This window comes from Corythoichthys intestinalis, chromosome 16 (genome assembly GCF_030265065.1).
Source record: "Corythoichthys intestinalis isolate RoL2023-P3 chromosome 16, ASM3026506v1, whole genome shotgun sequence".
Classification (NCBI taxonomy): domain Eukaryota; kingdom Metazoa; phylum Chordata; class Actinopteri; order Syngnathiformes; family Syngnathidae; genus Corythoichthys; species Corythoichthys intestinalis.
This window is the reverse complement of record NC_080410.1, coordinates 32,473,707-32,494,148: the sequence shown is the minus strand read 5'-3', so window position 1 is coordinate 32,494,148 and position 20,442 is coordinate 32,473,707. Positions and strand designations below refer to the sequence as shown.

Genomic DNA, 20,442 nt, shown 5'->3' with positions numbered 1-20,442 from the left:
AATAACCTTCACGTCGGGGAGTTCCAGCAAGAAATTCCAACCACTTTCACCCCTGTGCTGGCCAAATAAAAACTGGGCAGCGGGCTTCAGTTGGCCTGTGTGGGCTTTAGTTTGGACACCCCTGGTTTATGTAGAAAGACATTTTGCAGCTGCACACACTGAAAATGCAACATGTTTCTGCAGTGATGAGGCATTCTGGTCACAGTATGAATCTGATGAAAACAGCAGAAGTCCCGCCTGCTGGGCTCGGTGAACCAGAATGAATACAAGAGAAGATAGACTAATTAAAATTTGTCTGCTTAACATTTTGAAACTACTGCAATAACGCTGTCTGAAATTTGACAGGCTACTCTGTAGGGTTTGTTCTTCTATCCTGAGGCCTTCCACCTGTCAAATCCCCCTTTTTCTTTTGTACACCCACCACTCACTCACATACACACACACACAGTGAAGTCAGCTGGGATGAAGGGGGCCCTTGTGTCCAACAAGCATTGTTCCCTGCAGTGTTTGCCAAGATTGTGCAACTTGGGATTTCTCTCTGCTTCACTATCTAGTGAACATGGCCAATGTGGTTTCTTTGCAATGGATTGCGGCACTGTGCATGTTTTGCTCAGGTAAGATGTTATTTCATTTGTTTGCTGGCACGACAATGTTTTCATTTAGTAGTCGCTAATAATGTTGATGCAAGTCATCTAATGCCTTGAAAATGGGGGGTTATTAATGAGGATTCTGCATATTCGCAGCCCTAAATAGGCCATTACTCTTAATATTGCAGCATGAATTGTCTACATTAGTGGTGGGCACTGACGTTATCCAGACTACATTCTGTTGAACTTCTCAGCTTTAACATTAGATAGAGGGGGGATAGAGGTCACTTAAACATTTTGGTATTAGCCCTTAACTCAATCACTGCCATTGACAGTTCAAGGCATCAAATCCATTTCATCTGGGAAGGCTAGCATTGAGTGATCATGTTTCACTGCAACTGATGGCAATGGACGTCTAATCATTTTGACTTGGAGGGCTTGAAGCGATTCTTCGATCAGCCAATGGCAGCCAATGAGTTTATACTGGAAAATAAATACATTTCTAAAACCCAAACTTTTTACCTGTTTCTGATCCTCTAAAAGTGGAAGGATTTTAAGTTGGATAACACCACTGCTTTACCTTTTTTTCTGTTTTTGAAGTTATAACTCATCACTTTTTTCATGCTACATAAATGTATTGGGATTTTGTCTCAGTGTCAGGTGATGGCTGCTCCCTCATCCTCAAGCCCGCCAGGGCGGTGGTGGGCTTCGGAGAGCCGGTGTCAGTCAGTTGCGAGGCAACCCGGCCGGTGCGCGTGCTAGGTTGGGAGTCGGCCATCAGCGCCTCTCACACCCAGCGAGGTCCAAGCGTCCAGTGGAAGGTGGACAGCCTCATCGACTGGATCGAAGAGCCCATCTGCTACGGGGTCTTCTTCACAGCGCCACGCCAATGCGAGGAAAAGCTCAATCTCGTCCTCTACAGTGAGATCAGCACTTCACTTTTTCAGTGCAATCATGGGGCTGTTTTCGTCCTTCTGCTAATTTAAATTAGTTTTTCATTAGTAGACGTCCAATCTTTTTTAAGTGGGAGAGCGCTGGTAGGAAACGTTATACCATCTCTCTGTCATATGGATTGGATGTCTTTGGCTGTCAATGGCAGTCAATGAGTTAAAATGGATTAAATGTCTATAGACTAACAGTTGTGTTTATTTAGGATTAAATATTGTCATTTTTTTATCCTTTAATCATGTTTGTAGTTTTATGAATTTTAAAATAAATTACTTCTTTGTTATTGTGTTACTAATTTTTCCAATTTTTCATTCTTACTCTATTGGTTTTATAATGTATTTATACAAGTATTTCATCTTTTATTTAAAATTTAATATTTTTCATAAATATATGTACAGTGGTATGAAAAAGTATCTGAACCTTTTGGAATTTCTCCAATTGCTGCATAAAATCACAATCAAATATGATCTGATCTTTGTCAAAATCACACAGATGAAAATACAGTGTCTGCTTTAACTAAAACCACCCAAACATTAGATTTTCATATTTTAATGAGCATAGCATGAGAAGAACAAAATACACGTTCTGGAGTGGCCAAGTCAAAGTCCAGACTTGAACCCCATTGAGATACTGTGGCATGACCTAAAGACAGCGATTAATGCCAGACATCCCAGGAATCTGACTGAACTACAGCAGTTTTGTAGAGAAGAATGGGCCAAGATTAGTCCTGATTGATGTGCCAGTCTGATCTGCAGCTACAGGAAGTGTCTGGTTAAAGTTATTGCTGCCAAAGGGAGGGGGGGCACAAAATGGTAAATGTGATGGCTCACTTACTTATTTTCCCTAATTCTGTCATTTTTTTTTTTTTTTTTTTGCATACTATCCTCATTAAAATATGAAAACCTATAAAATTGTTTGGGTGGTTTTACTTAAAGCAGACACTGTTTTTTCATCTGTGTGGTTTTGACAAAGATCAGGTCACATTTGATGGTGATTTTATGCTGAAATGTGACAAAATTACAAAAGGTTCAGACACTTTTTCATACCACTGTATATAGTACATGAAGTTTTCTATACTGTCATTTGTGTTTACTTTTTAGGTAAGTTCATGATTAAAAAAAAATATATATATATATATATATATATATATATATATATATATTATATATATATATATATTTTTCTTTTTAATTCTAATGGTTTGAACAATGTATTTATTAAATAGTTTGACATCTTGTTTTTACCCTGAATTATTTTTCATATTGTTTGGGCAATTTTTAATTTTCCAATTTAGTCATATTTTCATTCACCTTTCTGACTTTAAAGTCAGAATCTTGGCCAGCTTTTTTTTTTACTCAGTGGCCCAAATCCTCTTCCGTATCAAAGGGTTTCTGTTTAGTGAGTTTATTTCAGTCAGTTTTTCCAGTTTATTTTCCATTATGTTTTATATGCTTGGTGTTTGTGTGTTCATTTTCTATAGAAAGCCCAGACAGTGTCACTATCAAGGTGGCGAATCACACTGGACCGATGGTGGCAGGAAGGGAGTACAATCTACTATGTGAGGTCCAGAACATAGCTCCTGTTCAGTACCTCAACTTGAGGTGGTACAGGGGACTCAGCGAGGTGTACAACCGCTCCTTTACCGACCTCACTTCTCCCTCGCCGGTGCAAGTCTCGTCCATCTTGGTCATCACACCATCTAAGGACGATGATGGCGCCCAGTACAGCTGCGTGGCTGAGCTGGAACTCGGGCCAGAGGGGCCGCAACCCTCCCCGACTGTCACTTCTGACCCACTGAAAGCATCTGTCTATTGTAAGTTTAAATCTACTCTTAGGTGAAGTTTACTTCATAAATGTTGGGAATTCTGTTTGGCATAATTGCTGTGAGTGGCAGATTTTAACCCACTAGTCTTTATCTTCAACTCAAAAACTGTGCCCAACCCTTCTGCAGCGATGACAAGTAGCTTTCTCCTTGTAGAAGTTTCGTGAAGAAGCTTCAATTTTAAAATAAAGTTCAACAACACCTTTGCAGAACAGATTCATTCGTTCCCAGATAGCAGACCGACATTGAATAAACGATGATTTTCCATCAAAATCATCAGTATGGTCGAAATGGAAAATTTTGACGTCAAGTGACGTTGAAACAACGTTGTTCTATGGTATGTCAGGCAGTGGTTCGTTTAACATTGTTTTATAGTTGATTAACTAATGTTGACAAATAGTTGATTTATGATAGACCGGGAAATATGACTGAAAAGTCATTAAATTATGGATGAGCGGGTGTTTTGGTAGAAAACATAACATTGATTCAGCGTTGTTCCAAGATTATTAATAATCGAAATGACGTTTAGGTTTTGTATGGATTTCAACGTTGAAACTACATTAATTGAGGGTGCAAAAGTGACGTTGATTCAACGATATAAGATCGACAGCAGAATGTTGATCCAACATCTTTTCAACGTCGGTCTGCTGTCTGGGTTCATTAGCCGTACCACTTATCCTGGCGAGGGTTGTAGGTCAACCATTCCAAAGTTTTTTATTTCCCCAATTGCAGTTCCACCAATATTCCAAACTCCCGGCGCAGAAATCGTGGACTTTGAAGAAGGCGGTGAAATGACGCTGAACTGCACCGCAGCAGGGAAACCAGCACCAGTCTACAGCTGGCAACCGGAGACTGAGGATGGCCACGATGCTGTGCTTGCCTCCTCTTCGCTGCTACCTGGAACCTACACTTGCACAGCCTCCAACATGCTCGGGAAGAACAGCAAGCAGTTCATTGTCAAAACCAAGAGCAAAGGTGGAGAGTAAACAGAAAAAAATGAAACAACCACAAGGGATTTTTACAACACACCCTGTATTTATGTAAAATTTGTCACAGTTTTAACATTTATGGTGTATTGTACGCCCATGTCACAATAAGAAAGTGTTTGGCACAATAAACACATCTTCAAAAAGAGACTTTAAACATGTAATGCCACTAGCAGATTCAAGGTTTCTGTCAAAATACACACTAAAAATGGAATTATATTCTCACTACTCAAAGAGATATTTAAGGCACCACTGTACATTTTCATATTATCGTTATAAAAATGCTTTAGTGCAGATAAAGGCCTCCCTACTAACCTCGAATTAGTTGACTATTTGACCATTCTATGGATTTTAGCCTGAAATATTGTCTTATTTACAGTAGGTTATGCTAAATCATTTTGCATATTGGCGAAATCAACCTGTAAGATTACACATGCTTTTTAGATTTTGTCAAGGAAGTGGTCACTGTAAATATTGCTTGTTTTGTCAATTAACGACATTATTGTCAATGTAATCTTTTGGTATGGATGAACGTGTGTCATTGGGGGAGGGGGGCATGATTATTTTATTAAAAATTAGGGGGAAGAAAGAGGGGAAAAACTAGGAGGAGTGGATGTGTTTATTTTTTAAGCATTTCATGAGCCTTCATTAATTTACACATTCAAGGTTTCGATATTTTTTTTATCCTGCAATTAAAAAAAAGACAGAGATTAATCTAGATTATAATAATACATTAAAATATACACACAATAATTTATCGGTAGATTGAAATTTACGTAAATATTCAGTTTATCAGATTTTTTTTCTCTCTCTCTCGATTTTTTTTTTTTTTTTTTATGGATTTTGATTTCTTCAACGACCAGTCGCCAACAGAGGGAAGAACTTCTATTGGAGCACTGTCCGTCACGTGACAACAACATTGTAAATAAAGGCGGAAGCAGAAGACTCAAGTGAAATTAGACGTTTTCTCAGCGATGCCAGAAAAAGACCCTTGCCAAAAGCAGGCTTGTGCCATCCAAACGTGTTTGCAAGGTATATTTCGTTCGAACTACATGCTAATAAATACTACAGAATGTTGCAAAACGACGTGTCCACTTAACTAGCGTGGTTACATTCTGGCAGCTAACAGGTACGTGGAGAGTATGTGCGAAGATGTGATCGAAGACATGCGGCGGTGTTGCCGGACGCATGGCACAAACTCCATCTGCTGTTCTGGGTTTAAAGACCCCAAAGTCACGAAGCAGAAGCCCAAAACGTAACCTGCAACGCGGCTTTCGGATTTAGTATTTATGTGGGACAATGGCTGGAACAACAACAACAACAACAAAAAAACACGGAACCTACTTTTATGAAATAAAGTAAACATATGAACTGTTCCGGTCACGTTTCATTCATATGATGACAATAATTGTTGAGCGTTATTAAACAGGGACGTATATGTTCCCCTATGACGGGGGTGAGCAACCCACGGCTCGAGAGGCGCATGCGGCTCTTTAGTGCTTCCCCAGCGGCTCCCTGTGGCTTTTTCAAAAATGTTTAAAAAATGGGGGAGGGAAATCTATATATTTTGTTTTAATATAGGTTCTGTGGGAGGACAAACATGAAACAAGGAAATACATATATTTTGTTTTTATATAGGTTCTATGGGAGGACAAAAATGAAACAAACATTCTTCTAACTAAATAATATTATAACGGCGTTAAACTTGAGGCGGCGGGTAGTGATGGGACGAAATGGGCCGAGGTTCCGAAGCTTGTGTCGAGTAATGGGAGGGGCATTTCCACAAAGCCTGTATCGAGGTGCGCGTCATTTCGGCAAAACCCGGAAATGGTGACGTGTAATGCCTCGCCGGCTGGCTGAATCACATGAACGCTTCGGGAGTGGTCCGAGTCCGACGTTTGGCGCGCATTGCAGACACAGTACAGACTACGGTATAAATTGGTTGCAAAATGCAGTGGCGATCGCCTGTTATCTTACATTTTGTGGATTTCAGGCTCCTCTACTTGTTACACCTGTGCGCAACAGTGCATTAGTGTAACTTGTCCCCTGTATGGGAACATTTTGATTTGGTTGCTTCCAATAAGACAAGGGAGAAAAACTTTATTAATCCCCAAACACCCTAGCTGATGCAACCCTGGAGGTCCAAAAGTACCTATCTGAACCAAACATCGACAGAATGACCAATCCATTAGTGCACTGGGAGACACATAAAAATAACTACCCAAATTTATATAAACTGGCACTCGCACTACTCTGCACCCCAGCTTCATCTGTGCCTTGTGAAAGAATATTTTTTAAAGCCGGTGAAATATTGTCCAAAAAAAAAAAGAAACTGTTTGAAGCCGGCCGCTATTATTTCTAAATAAAAATTAATAACAAGGTATCCTTAGCATTTGTTGTATTTTGTTCACATACTAAATAACACAAGCACATTCATTACTGTCTTAACCCTGCAATGTCTGCAATATGAAGCAATTGTCAGAGAATCACAAAATTTGAAAAATAAAGTCTTAATGAAACCTTTTTTTTTTTTTCAAATTTGTAAAAAAGAAAAACAATAATAATAAGCGCTCTAAGACTATAACCCTTGCTAAATCCTTTTTTTTTTCTCATGGAACCTGCTGATGCATGAGTTGACTTGCATCCATTTTTTTTTTGTTTTTGTTTTTGAGGAGAGATATTTCAAAATTCTGAATTAGTCTCAAAATCATGAAATTCTAAATGTATCAAATGTGATACATTTGGCAAGACAGGGTTTTAAGCAAATAACCATTGAATTCTTAACACTGTTGACCTCTTGGGCTTCTAGACCACTTGATGGCGCCATAGAGTAAATGAAGCACCATGAAGCTTTGCTACAACTGCAAACCAATGGCGTACCGCAAGCAACACGTCACTTCCGCTGATTAATATTCATGACATTAGCTACTGTTGCTAAGTAGGGACAAGCCACCGTTTGTCCCTAATAGGAAATTAATGAAAATCATGTACGAAGGAGATGTTTACAGAGCTAAACCTACCAATTCTCTCCGAAAATGATGTGCCTGGTGCCAAATTCACTGGCAAAGATGTGGAAGAACATAAATATGTTCAGTTAAAGAGATGGCTTGAGTGTCGAAGGCTGAGAAGATGAAAAAAACTAGCCGACCTAAGCATAGCTTTAGCTTTTTTATCGACGCGACTGACAATGACATTCTCCTGTTTCAACAAGCTATCCCTTACCATCAGCCCTGTTTTCTTATATATCCTCTGGTTGTCCTACGTCTCTTACTGTTCTTGGGGGTAATTTAGTTAGCTTTGTGTAGCGGTCGCAAATAATACTCAATGACAGCCAACGAACACTTTTAATTTTTTCATTGATAACACATCTTAATTCTATAATTTATTTACACTTCCCCCTCACTAAAGTTTTTTTTTTTTTTTTTTTTAATACATATAACAGAAACGGTAACAGTGGCAGTCAGATACCATTGTAATTCTTTTCAGGCCATTCATTGTCAGACAGGAGCAGTACGGCACAACGTTACGCTAAAAAAATAAGTTAAAAATATAAAAATGGCTTACCTCTTTGTCCTCTGAAAGACCATGCCAACCCAACATAATGTTTACTGCCTATGAAATGTGAATGGATTCAGCGAGCTGGTGTTAAAGTTCGCACAAATTAATTCGGTCTTCACATGTTTTCCTCCCGAGTTTTTGGTTTCCGGAAACGTATGAAGAAAACATCCTTCATGTGTCGTAATGTCTAGAGTCGTTTCTACAAGTTCCAAAAAAGCAATGCGTGATCGGCATGTTCGTTTTTGAAAGATTACCGGAGAATAGTAACACAAATTACGTTGTGTCTATGCGAGGGCGGGTCTATAATGTCCCACTTCAGTTTTACTTCCGCTTTACGATGCGACGTCACGGTCTAAAAATAACCTGCGTGCAGTACGCCATTGGCTGCAAAGCTTCATTGCTTCATGAGGTTTCATTTGGCCATCCCTAGCAGCGGGGGAGCCTGCGCAGCCCATCCCTCCTCCCGCAGGAAAACAAAGGGGCCATCGTCACCTCCCAGGGATCCAGGGTGCGCCCCCATCAACCGGCCTTCAGGGATGGGAAGAGGGGACACACCATCAACCCCACTGAGCTCACGAACCGCAGCCCCCCAACTGGCATGGCATGCCACGGGACCCCCAACGGCCCACCAAGCCCAGGGCAGGGCAGGGTCCCCCGCAGGAATAGGCGACACCCATCATACACACCAGCGTCCAGCCAGCGACCCGCGACGAAGTGCAGGGCGGATACCCAGGCAGAGAAGAGAGGGTATATGTATGTCTTTCCAATGCTAAATTTGAATAATTACATTGAACACAAACACACACAAAATATTTTTGGGTTGGCGCTACTTTGCGGTTTTTCACTTATCGTGGCGGGTTCTGGTCCCCATTAACCGCGAAAAACGATGGATCACTGTACATTAAAACAAAATAGGCAACAGTTTTAACCTTTTCTAAGACTACATCTCCCATGATGCTTATCAGATACACAGCAGCGATTCCACTACAATGGTTTCACTCTGCTGACTTTTTTTTTCCTGGTTATAGTTCCTGTAAGGGAAACTTCTTATTTTGAATAGGAGGGTGTTTTGGGGCTGGGTTTTATTGAATCGGGTTTTTTTTTTAATTGAATTGGGTTGGAGACTGTCCTTCCAACCCGCCCAATCTGGCAACGCTGTACGCGACGTAAACGTACGACGTGCCCCGGAAATATACAGCAGTACTTTCTAGAATTTCTCGGTAGGCTATCGCTAGCTTCTTCCTAGTATTAATTGTCTCATTGGTCTGGGCAAAAGCCTTAACTGCTCCAGAAACAAACAGAGAGTTTAGCAACTGTTTTCTCCAATTTATGACCCTCAGCTCCGTTCCCATTCGTTAGGTCGTCACTGTTCAGCGTATCCCAGCTAGCCCCAGGCTAACGCTACCCGCCGTGTGAGTCTTCAATCATGTCCAAAATAGACTACAGCGTATGGGACCACATTGAAGTGTCGGACGATGAAGATGACACCCACCCAAACATTGACACACCGAGCCTCTTCAGGTGGAGACACCAGGTAAACAATTGATGCTAAGTTATGATAAGGAAGGAAAAGTCGTCCTCGGAGCCTATTAGCGGTTCAGTGATTTGTCTTAGATGTCACGAGGACTTTAGCCATCCATTAAGTGTTGCACTGCCACTGGACGATTATGTCGGTACACAAGTGTAAAAGAGATGTAAACAAAAAAAGTACTAAGTCTAGTACATCTACGATCAAGAGTTTTGAGACACCATCAATTGAATGGTGAAGTGTCTCAAAACTTTTGACCGCAAGTGTAGTGTTTAACATCTTTAATCCTTTCATGCACGAATTATGATTTGTTTTTTCCCCCATAATTGTTTTTATTACATTTATATCGTACAGGAGTCTCAAACATGCGGCACGCGGGACAATATTTTGCGGTTTCATTTCCAATTGTAGTAGGGGTGTCCCAAATCCGATCACATGATCGGAAATTGGGTCCGATCATGTCATTTTTAGTAGATATGAATCAGGTGAAAAAGATGGGGTTTTTAAAATGTATTTATTCATTTTTATTAAGTATTAACTGATTGGCTATAATTAGGCTCGAGCGTATGACGTGGCACTCGCGAGGTTTCCGCCGCTATCGCCATTTTGGAAGCGGGAAACATAAACAGTGAGGCATTTCAACACAGGTCGCTCTTTAAAAATGGTTGGAAATTATTGTGCGGTAAAGAATTGCAACAACCGATCGAATAGAAAGCAGAACGTACAGCTCGACGGAACCCCATTGAGTTTCTTCCGGATCCCTACATGGAGAAAAGGCGAGGGTAAGGTCATATCTGAACTTACCAAACGTCGAAGAATGGCATGGGTGGCCTCGATCAGAAGGAAGGGCATAACGTTTGATTCTCCAGTTACACACAGAGTTTGCTCTATGCACCTCCACTCCGGTAAGTTAATTTCGTTTGTTTACGCAAATTTCGGTAACTTTATGCCCTAAGTCGGCCTGTTGTTAGCTATAGCTACAGCTAAACAACTAGCATGCATACATATGCATTGTCTTCATAAGACATCATTCCTGTCGTTGCTAAATGAAAAAGCTGTATTATGTTGACGTGAGAGAGTGGCAAAAAATTTGTACACAGGCTACATTTTCTGCAACAAAAAATTTGTACATCCGTGGTCACTGACTAATGTAAACACACATTGCCTACCTTTGCTAGAAAGATGGTGTTGCCGTTTGCTATGGTCATAATGTGCAGATCCTGCACCCATCCGCAGCTAAACTGTTCGTAGCTTTGTAGCGATTTGTAGTTTCGGAATTGCTGATGAGCGTAGTAACTTACACCAAACACTAAATACAGCATGATGTCCATTTCGCGTAGTGGTGGAAGCTTGTCGACATCTTTATTCCATTTGTGTTCGGCTTGCTCGTAAGGGTCAACATTGTTCACATCCTTAAAATTGCTCACATATCTGTCCTTCGCCGTGGTAACAAGTTTGTCTCTGTATCGAACTGGCAAGTTTTCCTTACTTTTTTCCATCTTTGGCACTCGTAGTTGAATTATATTTGCCGTTAAGTTTAAATGTCCCGTGATGCAGACGTGCTTCCGAAATGGCTGCGTTGTCGCAAATCTCGCATGATCCCGTGCTGCTGTGACGTAAACGCTCGAGCCTAATTGGTGGCAGTGAAACATGATCACTCCCTCAAACCCATCATTCCCAGTATAACAAACATAACGTCTATTGCTGTCAATGGCAGTGAATGAGTTACAAGCAATAAAATAATCTAGCGGTATAGACAAGTTTCCTGAGCGAAATATGGGCGGCGCCATCTTGGACAATGTCTGCCACGAACGTCCGGTTTAGAACAAACCTCACGGGACGCGGTTGCGCACTGCAGTTTTACTCTAAGCTGCCACTAATGTGGGTTTGAAGAAAAAAAAATGTGGACAAGTGCAATTCCTGTCGAAATCCATCAATATGTGTCATCACCAGGCCCGTGTGGAGCGAATGGAAGAATTCCAGAAGAAAACACAAGACTTAAACAAGGGACTCTCAGAGTGCCGGCGTAAGGTGACAGAAGTGCAGAAGAAAATCCAGGAGCTGAATCTGTCGGGGACGGACGACAATAAGGCCGACCTGTGCAAAGCGCAGGCAGAGGAGAAGAAACTGAAGAAGGAGCAGCGCGACTGGGAGAGGAAGCTTGAAGATCACTGCCGCGACGAAAAGAAGATGCCGTGGAATGTGGATACACTCAGCAAAGAAGGCTTCAGCAAGGTGAGCTAACCTTTTTGACAATACATTTGTACCATCGGCACCTCAAGACATACTTTTTTCCCCCCAAGTCCAAGTGTAAAGAACAATAATACATTAGTATTTTATGAAGTTAAATTGACTTCTTTGTTCTTTTGTTTTTCGTCTGCAAAAAGCAAACATTTTTTAGTGGTAAAATTTAAAAACAACTGATCGGCAAGAAATGTAGTGTGCCAGATTAAAATAATTTGGTACAATTTAAACATCTATTTTGGTGATTTTTATTTTTTTCCGAACACTACTGGTGGGAGCTGCCGTACCACACCGAGAATCACTGATAAACATCCAGAAATACAGTAAAACTGGATGCTTATTTTTTAGCCTCACATTCTAAATACAGTACAAGTGGATGCTTATTTTTTAGCCATACATTCTACCCACTGGCTCAGTGAGTGCACTATGCTGTACTAAAATGAGTAGCAACTCTTTCAGTACCATTGACGACGATAGACGTCCAATCACGTCGCTCTTTTCATTCTTCTGCTGTGAATTAAATGTTTCACTAGTAAACGTCCAATCCATTTGAACTGGCAGGGTTTCAGCCCTGTTCAAAGGGATTGGACATCTATTGCTGTCAGTGGCAGCCAATGAGTTGAATATGAAACATAATTATATAATTTATTAGGTGTGATAATAATCCCATTGGCTTTTTTGTTTTGAAATATTCCAACCAAGCAATTCCTGTTGACAATTTGACATATTAATTTATTTGTGAATTTGATGAAAAAAAAACCATTTAGTAGTGTATTTTGCAATATATATTTAAACAGAAAAAATATTTTAAGTCTTATAATGCAAAATGATAACTTGAGTGCCCATCAAGAGAGCTTGAATTTAGACCTTGTCTGAGCTTCTGGAAATAATTCAATGGTGGTCTTTTCATTGGAAATTTCCATTGGTGGCTGGTAGTGTTCTCGAAACCAAACTTTTGTGGTTTCCTAATGTATTATGGGTGTTTTTTTGCAGAGCGTTGTCAATGTCAAACCTGATGTGGTGGAAGAATCCGAAGAGGACAAAGAGAAGAAGCATAAGACCTTTGTGGAAAAAAATGAGAAGCAAATCAAGCACTTTGGTGAGAATCTGCATCTGGCTCGGCGCTTGGGGCACACTTCCTGCTGAGAGTTGTGCTAAATCTCCCCGGTGTTGTCTTCCCCTCAGGCATGCTGCGGCGCTGGGTTGACAGCCAGAAGTACTTGTCTGACAACCCTCACTTGGTGTGCGAGGAGACCGCCAACTACCTGGTCATTATGTGCATTGACCTTGAAGTAGAGGAGGTAAGGGCAGTGGTACTTTGACTTACAGGTAGTGATGATGCAGATCGATCGGGTCCGATCACGTCATTTTCAAAGTATCGGAATCGACAAAAAAATATTGGACATGCCATTTTTTAATATATATATATATTTTTTTTAATTAAATCGTTTTCTAATTGCATTTAACGTTACAGACATAATGTGTTACTCATCCAGAGTCTTTAGTTTAGGCTTAAGGTAGGGTTATCAAATTTATCCCGTTAACGGCAGTAATTAATTATTTAAAAAATGTATCACGTTAAAATATTTAACGCAATTAACGCATGCGCTGCACGACCCACTCACGCATTGTCGCGTTCAATCTGTAATGGCGCCGTTTTACCTATATATATATTTATATATATATAGAGCTAAAAGGCAGCGTAAAATGAGTAGAGTGAATTTTGGCAGCCTTTGGAGCCTTTTTTTAATTGGCTAAAGCCTTACAATCCCTCTCCCTACGATTAGAAATATCGTGGGAAGCAATGTGGGGAAAAAAGGTAGTAATTGATCTTTTTCTAAACACCTTATGTTATTTCCCAACGCAGAGAAGATATATCAATTGGTACCACGGCGCACAGTCATGGTTGCACTTCCCATCATGCATTTGGGCAGAAGAGTTAAATGGGTACAGTATCATTTACTGAAAGCTCAACAAATACACTAGATGGCAATGTTTAGTCACAATATACAAAGTCACATTTCTCCTTTAAGGATTACAAATCTTTCTATCCGTGGATCCCTCTCACAGAAAGAATGTTAATAATGTAGATGCCATCTTGAGGATTTATTGTCATAATAAACAAATACAGTACTTATGTACTGTATTATGAATGTATATATTCGTCCGAGTTGTATTCATTTTTTTCTTAATGCATTGCCAAAATGTATATGATCGGGAAAAATTATCGGGAATGATTGAAATTGAATCGGGAGCAAAAAAAAAGCAATCGGATCGGGAAATATTGGGATCGGTAGATACTCAAACTAAAACGATCGGGATCGGATTGGGAGCAAAAAAAACATGATCGGAACAACCCTACTTACAGGTGCAATTTGTTCTGTGACCCTGCTTGTACCTCCTTTAGAGGTGCACGATAATTATCGGTCCGATAATAGGAATTATGGTGTCATCCCAATAAATCCGATAACAATACGTTATCGGGCCTATTAATAATATTTTTGGCACGGTGTCTGATTGGGATGTGTGTGTTTGTTTCCACTCCTGTTTTGCCAGTATACAAAGTTTTGTTACTGTTCTAGGGCCGTATTTTTCCTTCACCGAGTTATAAACCTTATTATGGCAATTAGCAAATGTTTGCATTTTAAAGTGTTATATTTACAAGTTCTTGAGAGGCGTTTTGGTTATTGATAGGCTTGTTGTTCTATAATTGCCAGGTTAAGAAAGTTGTTTCATGGACCAAGACGACAAAAGTCTCCTCTCCTGTTGCACCAAATGTTTTATCTGCTGACAAAGCACAATACCTGTTGGGTTTATGTTTGTTTTAGATCAGTGCTCATTGTTCAGGGGAACACATCGTCAATGATATTGACTGATTGATAGTGATTGACTCAAATTATATTTATTTGAAAAAATTAATATTGGCACTTTATTTGAAGTCAAAACTGTTCTTGTCTTTGTTTTGTTCATTATAATAATTAGGGGTGTGACAATATATCGAAATGGTGATACATCGTGATACTTTGTATCCCAAAAGGTTATCGATATGCTCTTGCCAAGAATCAAAATATCGTTTTAAAAAGGTGTCAATGTCTAAAAAAAAATAAATAAAAATGAACCGACAAGTTGCTACCAAAATCTTCCACCATAATAGTGTCTCAATTACCTATAAGGCTGCATTGACGGTGCTTGACGCCCAATCCATTTAGACTGGGAACGTTCATTCATTCGAAACCAGAGCATTCAGTCATTCTGTCCGATTTTCAGGGCATTTACAGGTCACTTGGTGTTAATTTTACGGCATTTACAGGTCATTTCCTGTTGAGTTTGAGTCACCGCCTGTTCATTTGTGTGATTCCCAGGTCACTTCCTGTTCTGTAACTCAAAATAAACAGGAAGTGACCAATAAAATACCCCAAAATCAACAGGAAAATCAAAAGGTAAATGACCTTAAATGGCCCAAAATTACCTCATTGCCTGGCATTGGCTGCCACTGACGGCCATAGACGTTCAATCCGTTTAAAGTAGAGGTGTGCGAAATTTCCGATTCTTAGATTTAGAGCTGTCCCGACTAGTCGACATAGTCGACGTCATCGATGACGTAAATCCGTCGACGAGCACAACATCCCGTCGACAGTTAATGAAGGGTTAAAAAAAATATATGCGTGGAAAGTTCAAAATGTCAGATGCTCTGTATGCAAGCGGGGAAAGCGGCACAAAGCCAAAAAAGCGCACCAGAGTGTCCAAAACATTGACTTATTTCAAAGAAACAAAGGAGGGTACTCGTCTGTCCTGCCTCTTCAATGCCAAGCTTGGCTGCACGTCGGCCGTGAATAAACACCTCAAGCGCCGTCACCATTGGTAAATTTTTTATTTTTTTTTTTTCATTTTTTTGTACACCAGAGGGTGCTGTCGCCTTACTAAATAATAATGTTTCATTGACAATGGGCCTATAAGTGCTATTAGTATTGTTCTTAATGCTAACTGAAAGGTTTATTTCATGTTATGGTTTATTTTATGGTATAGAAAATTATATAAGGTTAAAAGGTCATAAATATATACAGTCTATACAGTGATTGCACTCAAGGGAGACATTGTCAATGATAAGGTAATAAATTAAGGTAAAGGCAATTCATATAGGCAATTCATTGATATATAAATAAGTTTTAAAAGGAAAAAGGTTGACAGTTTTCATTACTTTTTAATTGTGTTGTTTTATTTGTGTGCACCGTAGCTCTTACAGTGTGATTACATCAAGGATGGAATAAAAGTTGTAAACCATCAGTTTAAGAGACCATCTTTTCAATCGGGATGCTACACTAGTTAATTCTATCAGCATTTGAACTCATTGTTTATTTGTGATTTATTATTGTTATTTACGTGTTTATTTGTACTTTAATAAATAATTTGAGTGTTCCAATATGTTTTTTGTGAATTGATAAGCGTCAACAAAAATGTCATTGCTAAATTAGTAAACAAAAAAAATATATATTTTTTTTAAATTATTAGATTAGTCGACTAATCGTAAAAATAGTCGGCTGACTAATCGGGAGAAAATTAGTCGTTTGGGACAGCCCTACTTGGATTATTCGCGATTCGGCCGTGGAAGATTCGAGAACAATTCACGAACATCCAATTTCCGATTATTGAAATATGTCAAGTAAAGCGGAAGTAAAACACACTCAGCGCGACGCGCGGTCTTCGGGACGCAATGAGGAACGGAGCGAGAGTAGCTAAACATCATGCTTGTCATTACCCGGCCCCTTGGGTAATGCCAATGCTCAACTCACGGCTCTAGCTCAACTCATGCCGCGGGATAAAAAAAACAACAACATACCTGACTGCTGCCGACAGCTGCTACAGAGTACGTCCACATAATGTTACGGTAGATATCATATTTATATAGGACTAGATGCAATATAGATTCGGTAGCTTCAGCAACACATCTACAAAAAGCTAGATACGGCGTTAGTAAACGGCCGCCATCTTAAAGCAGTAGACTTCCCTGCAAGGCTGTTGTAGAGAACCTTCCAAGCGAACCTAATTAACTTTTTATCTAAAATACTCCTAAATCGGTAAAATATTGACTTGAATCTATCTTTAAAATAGTTTTAAAACTTTCACATGTCGAAAGTAGACAAAAGGGAAATTATGGAATAACGGGAGCAATTTTAACAACTTTAACGGTTCATTCACAACATTAAATTAATTGAATGTAGTTTAAAGCTGCGGATACAGAATGGGGACTTGAGTATTTTATTTACTGTTTTAAAATGTTGATACTGAAATAGTCATTTATTTAAGGCTTTTTTAAAAAAGTTTTTGTAACTAATGTACAAAACATTGAAAGCAGGTAATTGGGGGGGGGGGGTGTCATCAATAATCGATTTATAATCGAATCGTAGCCTCTGAATCGTAATCGCAATCGAATCATTAGGTGCCCAAAGATTCCCACCTCTAGTTTGAAGTGGGAGGGATGCCACCCTCCCAGTTCAAATGGATTGGACGTCTACTAGTGATAAACTCATTCACAGCAGAAGCTTGTTTTTCTCTTTATTAGTTTGTAGAATATCCTATCGTCAGATCATCGTTATCGTGAGCTTTGTATCGCAAATCGTGTCGTATCGTGAGGTACCAAGAGGTTCCCACTCCTAATAATAATGTTCATGTCTATGCTGAATCGATGCTGAATCAACCACTAGTATTTTTTACCTACAGGTGTTCAAAAGCTCGTATCGGTATCTGTCTTGAGGAGCAGGAAGTTATCGATATCGGTACGAGTTTCAAAAAATGGATATCGTGCACCCCTAATCTCCTTTTAGTCGCACAGTTGTCCCTTGTGACTTTGTTATGCTCACTCTTAGGTTGACGATCTTTCTTATAAAAGTCAACTTGTATAACTGGTATATTGGCTGGCCGATAATCGATGTAATAGGTTCAGGATATTGATCACTCTTTGAGTGATCTTTGTTAATGGCGATTTTGCACCATCTAGTGGCAAGGAAGTAGCAAAAAAAATGTAAACTAATATACAGTAGACACAAATATTGCCTTACAAAATCTGCTTTAGACATCGGCATTTGGCTGAATTTAAAAAAAAAAAAAATTTTTTAATCGGTATCGGCCTTTGAAAATCACTTATAGGTCGACCTCTGCTAGAGTCCTTAAAAATACAAGGACACTTTTATTAGATGTTAGCTGTCATTCAGGCTTTTTTTGCCTATAGAAAAATGTCATTTAAATCACAAAGCATCTTTTCAATAGAAACATGCACTGATGGAGCAAGTGGCCCACCAGACCATCGTCATGCAGTTTATTCTGGAGTTAGCAAAAAGCCTCAAGGTGGACCCCCGAGGATGCTTTCGTCAGTTTTTTGCCAAGATCAAGGTGTGTTTGAGTGCCCCCCCCCCCCCCCCCCCCCAAAAAAATACAATTTGACCACGCAAACAAACTTAGAATTTGTGTGTCGTCCGCAGACGTCAGATCAACAGTATCAGGATGCTTTCAATGACGAGCTGGAGTCCTTCAAAGAACGCGTGCGCGGCAGGGCTAAGATCCGAATTGAGAAAGCCATGAAGGAGTACGAAGAAGAGGAGAGACAGAAGCGTTTAGGACCAGGAGGACTCGATCCTGTTGACGTTTATGAGAGTCTACCACTGGTCAGTCCTTCACTTTCTATAACTGTTCTGTCATCCAGTGCTTCACCTTTGTTTTTTGAACTGCAGGAGATGCAGAAATGCTTTGACGAAAAGGACATCCAAATGTTACAAGACGTGATTAGCAAGATGGATCCGACGGTAAGTGAATTGTCATTTATATTCCTTTGTTTATAGATTGAACTCCTGTTGCTTGATTTGTTTTCTTTCCATTTTTTGGGGTGTTTCAGGAGGCCAAGGAGCACATGAGGCGTTGCATCGAGTCCGGACTTTGGGTGCCCAACTCCAAGCCGGGCGACGGGGACGATAAAGAGGAGGAGGCCATCTATGAGGACACCAAAGAAGAGCTGGAAGAAGCCAAGAAGGACTGAGAAATGGGGAGACCCTTTCTGTGTGAATGTACTTGACCCGCTGCAAAGCCACGGCAACTCCATTAAGTGTGCAACTAGTTCGCTATGTCAGCAAATTGTTTAATCCCTCAGTTAATGATGGGTTCTACTTGGAAAGGAATTAACCACAGCTTTTATCATGAGGTATTTTACGTTGACCTTAATGTGGACACAAAAACATTGTTCTGTACACGCAAGTATTATGGTTTACTCTTTATTCCTCATAAACACAGGTTGCAGTTTTTTTTTGTTTTTTTAATGATGTAGGCTTTCAGCAGTTTCTGTATTCTGTAATTTCCCCTCAAATTTTCTATAAACAAGTTAAAGGTTTACCCAAATTCTTGACTTTTTTTTTTGCATGTGGCACAAAAATGTACTTCTTCCAGGTCACAATGTTTTCCATAGGAAATAAAAGTGAATATGTGGGTTTCTCAAAATGTATAGGTGGTTTTAAGGAAAAAGACTACTCAAAAAGCAAGAGCCCCCACACATTTTTTCTTCTTCTTGGAAGCGGCACTTCATTTTCTACAGCATGTTCGTTGTGCATGAAAATTCGTATCACCATACATACCTCCCATTGCTGATCAATCGAATTTGTGTGGCTTTTATTGTACTGAGAAGTATTGCTGCAACGATTAATCGAGTATACGATTCGAAAAAAAATATTCAAATTAAATTTTGCTGCCTAGGGTATTCGTGTAAAGTGGCGTTGTAATGGTTTGTTTTGAAAGTGTTTGCCTTTTTATTGATTTGGGTGGATACACTGCCCTCTAGTCTGCCTCATTTCACATGGCTGAATCCAGCTGCTCCCTGTTAAGACCAACATAAGCTAAGTTTTTGTCTGAGCTAATGTTTTTTTTTTAATGCATTTGTAAGGAATTATGTAAGGGAATATGTGAACTATTTGTTAAGAGCATTGTTAAAAAAAAAAAAAAAAAGGCATTTATAGCATTTAAACTAGCGGGCTTTTACTATGTAAGTTAGCCAATTGTTCTTTTGTTGTACATATATCTTCATTTATTTTTTTATACCGTTTGAGGCTCAGGTCAGGTATTTTAATTTTTTATGTTCTTTATCCGAATACTCGATTATTTGAACCAACTAGTTCGTCGATTAATCGACGACTAAAATAATCGACAGTTGCAGGCCTACTGAAAAGCCTTACCATTCCCTCTGTGTCGGCAAATTACACTACCAGTACTGTTTATCCGCACACTTTTATACTTGGATAGCAAACACCAGAAACCTAAAGAAAAAAAAATCTTGAACTGGTCTGGAATTCCAAACAAAGGTTATTGTTTACTTTGGTGGAGTCATGAGAGACATGGTTTCACTTTTGATTTTATTGAGCTTTCGGTTGTCAACGTGTAGAAGTACCATCTGACATGTACACAATTTAAATGGGATGTCTTTGTATTGAGGTAATTTGTAAATCCTTTGGTAAGAAGGTTTTTTTTTTTTTTTTTTTTTTTTTAAAAGGCTACAGTCAGAGTTAAATGTTAAACTATTACAGGAGAGATTTATTAAAAAAAAAAAAAAAAGTTATGTAGAGGTTCTCGATCAGCATAGCACTAATGTACTCATTTGCATTATTAACTGGTTTACAGTAATTTATTTGTAATGCTAAAGTTTAATGAGTATTTGAGTAATATTCTGGATGATTTTAGCATTTTGTATACAGGTATTCATTTTGAAATTGTGGAGACTGTTATCCTTGTCAGTCA

At 39.4% G+C, this 20,442-nt stretch overlaps 3 protein-coding genes across 3 annotated transcripts; all 3 read left to right on the top strand.

The window, feature by feature from the left end:
* Positions 1-481: 481 nt before the first annotated feature.
* Positions 482-4,875, top strand: LOC130904654 (vascular cell adhesion protein 1-like). Its single transcript, XM_057817566.1, has 4 exons — positions 482-614; positions 1,242-1,508; positions 3,016-3,348; positions 4,090-4,875. Exons 1-4 carry the CDS (start codon positions 560-562, stop codon positions 4,341-4,343), a joined length of 909 nt encoding a protein of 302 aa, XP_057673549.1. The 5' UTR covers positions 482-559; the 3' UTR covers positions 4,344-4,875.
* Positions 4,876-5,112: 237 nt separating this feature from the next.
* cmc4 (C-x(9)-C motif containing 4 homolog (S. cerevisiae)) lies at positions 5,113-6,587 on the top strand. The gene is made up of 2 exons (XM_057817506.1): positions 5,113-5,375; positions 5,466-6,587. Exons 1-2 carry the CDS (start codon positions 5,318-5,320, stop codon positions 5,600-5,602), a joined length of 195 nt encoding a protein of 64 aa, XP_057673489.1. The 5' UTR covers positions 5,113-5,317; the 3' UTR covers positions 5,603-6,587.
* A 2,417-nt stretch (positions 6,588-9,004) lies between these two features.
* On the top strand, positions 9,005-19,175 carry LOC130931600 (hsp90 co-chaperone Cdc37-like). Its single transcript, XM_057860499.1, has 9 exons — positions 9,005-9,121; positions 9,261-9,435; positions 11,383-11,664; positions 12,667-12,772; positions 12,859-12,974; positions 17,938-18,060; positions 18,150-18,332; positions 18,399-18,470; positions 18,560-19,175. Exons 2-9 carry the CDS (start codon positions 9,328-9,330, stop codon positions 18,698-18,700), a joined length of 1,131 nt encoding a protein of 376 aa, XP_057716482.1. The 5' UTR covers positions 9,005-9,121; positions 9,261-9,327; the 3' UTR covers positions 18,701-19,175.
* Positions 19,176-20,442: the final 1,267 nt, after the last annotated feature.

Bases quoted from the DNA above. Each gene is read 5' to 3' on its own strand.
- LOC130904654 (XM_057817566.1), top strand. From the start codon at position 560: ATGGCCAATGTGGTTTCTTTGCAATGGATTGCGGCACTGTGCATGTTT. The intron at 1,509-3,015 runs GTGAGATCAGCA...CATTTTCTATAG, and splicing joins GCTCAATCTCGTCCTCTACA to AAAGCCCAGACAGTGTCACT. The intron at 3,349-4,089 runs GTAAGTTTAAAT...CCCCAATTGCAG, and splicing joins ACTGAAAGCATCTGTCTATT to TTCCACCAATATTCCAAACT.
- cmc4 (XM_057817506.1), top strand. From the start codon at position 5,318: ATGCCAGAAAAAGACCCTTGCCAAAAGCAGGCTTGTGCCATCCAAACG. The intron at 5,376-5,465 runs GTATATTTCGTT...ACATTCTGGCAG, and splicing joins CATCCAAACGTGTTTGCAAG to CTAACAGGTACGTGGAGAGT.
- LOC130931600 (XM_057860499.1), top strand. From the start codon at position 9,328: ATGTCCAAAATAGACTACAGCGTATGGGACCACATTGAAGTGTCGGAC. The intron at 11,665-12,666 runs GTGAGCTAACCT...GTTTTTTTGCAG, and splicing joins GCAAAGAAGGCTTCAGCAAG to AGCGTTGTCAATGTCAAACC. The intron at 12,773-12,858 runs GTGAGAATCTGC...TCTTCCCCTCAG, and splicing joins GAAGCAAATCAAGCACTTTG to GCATGCTGCGGCGCTGGGTT.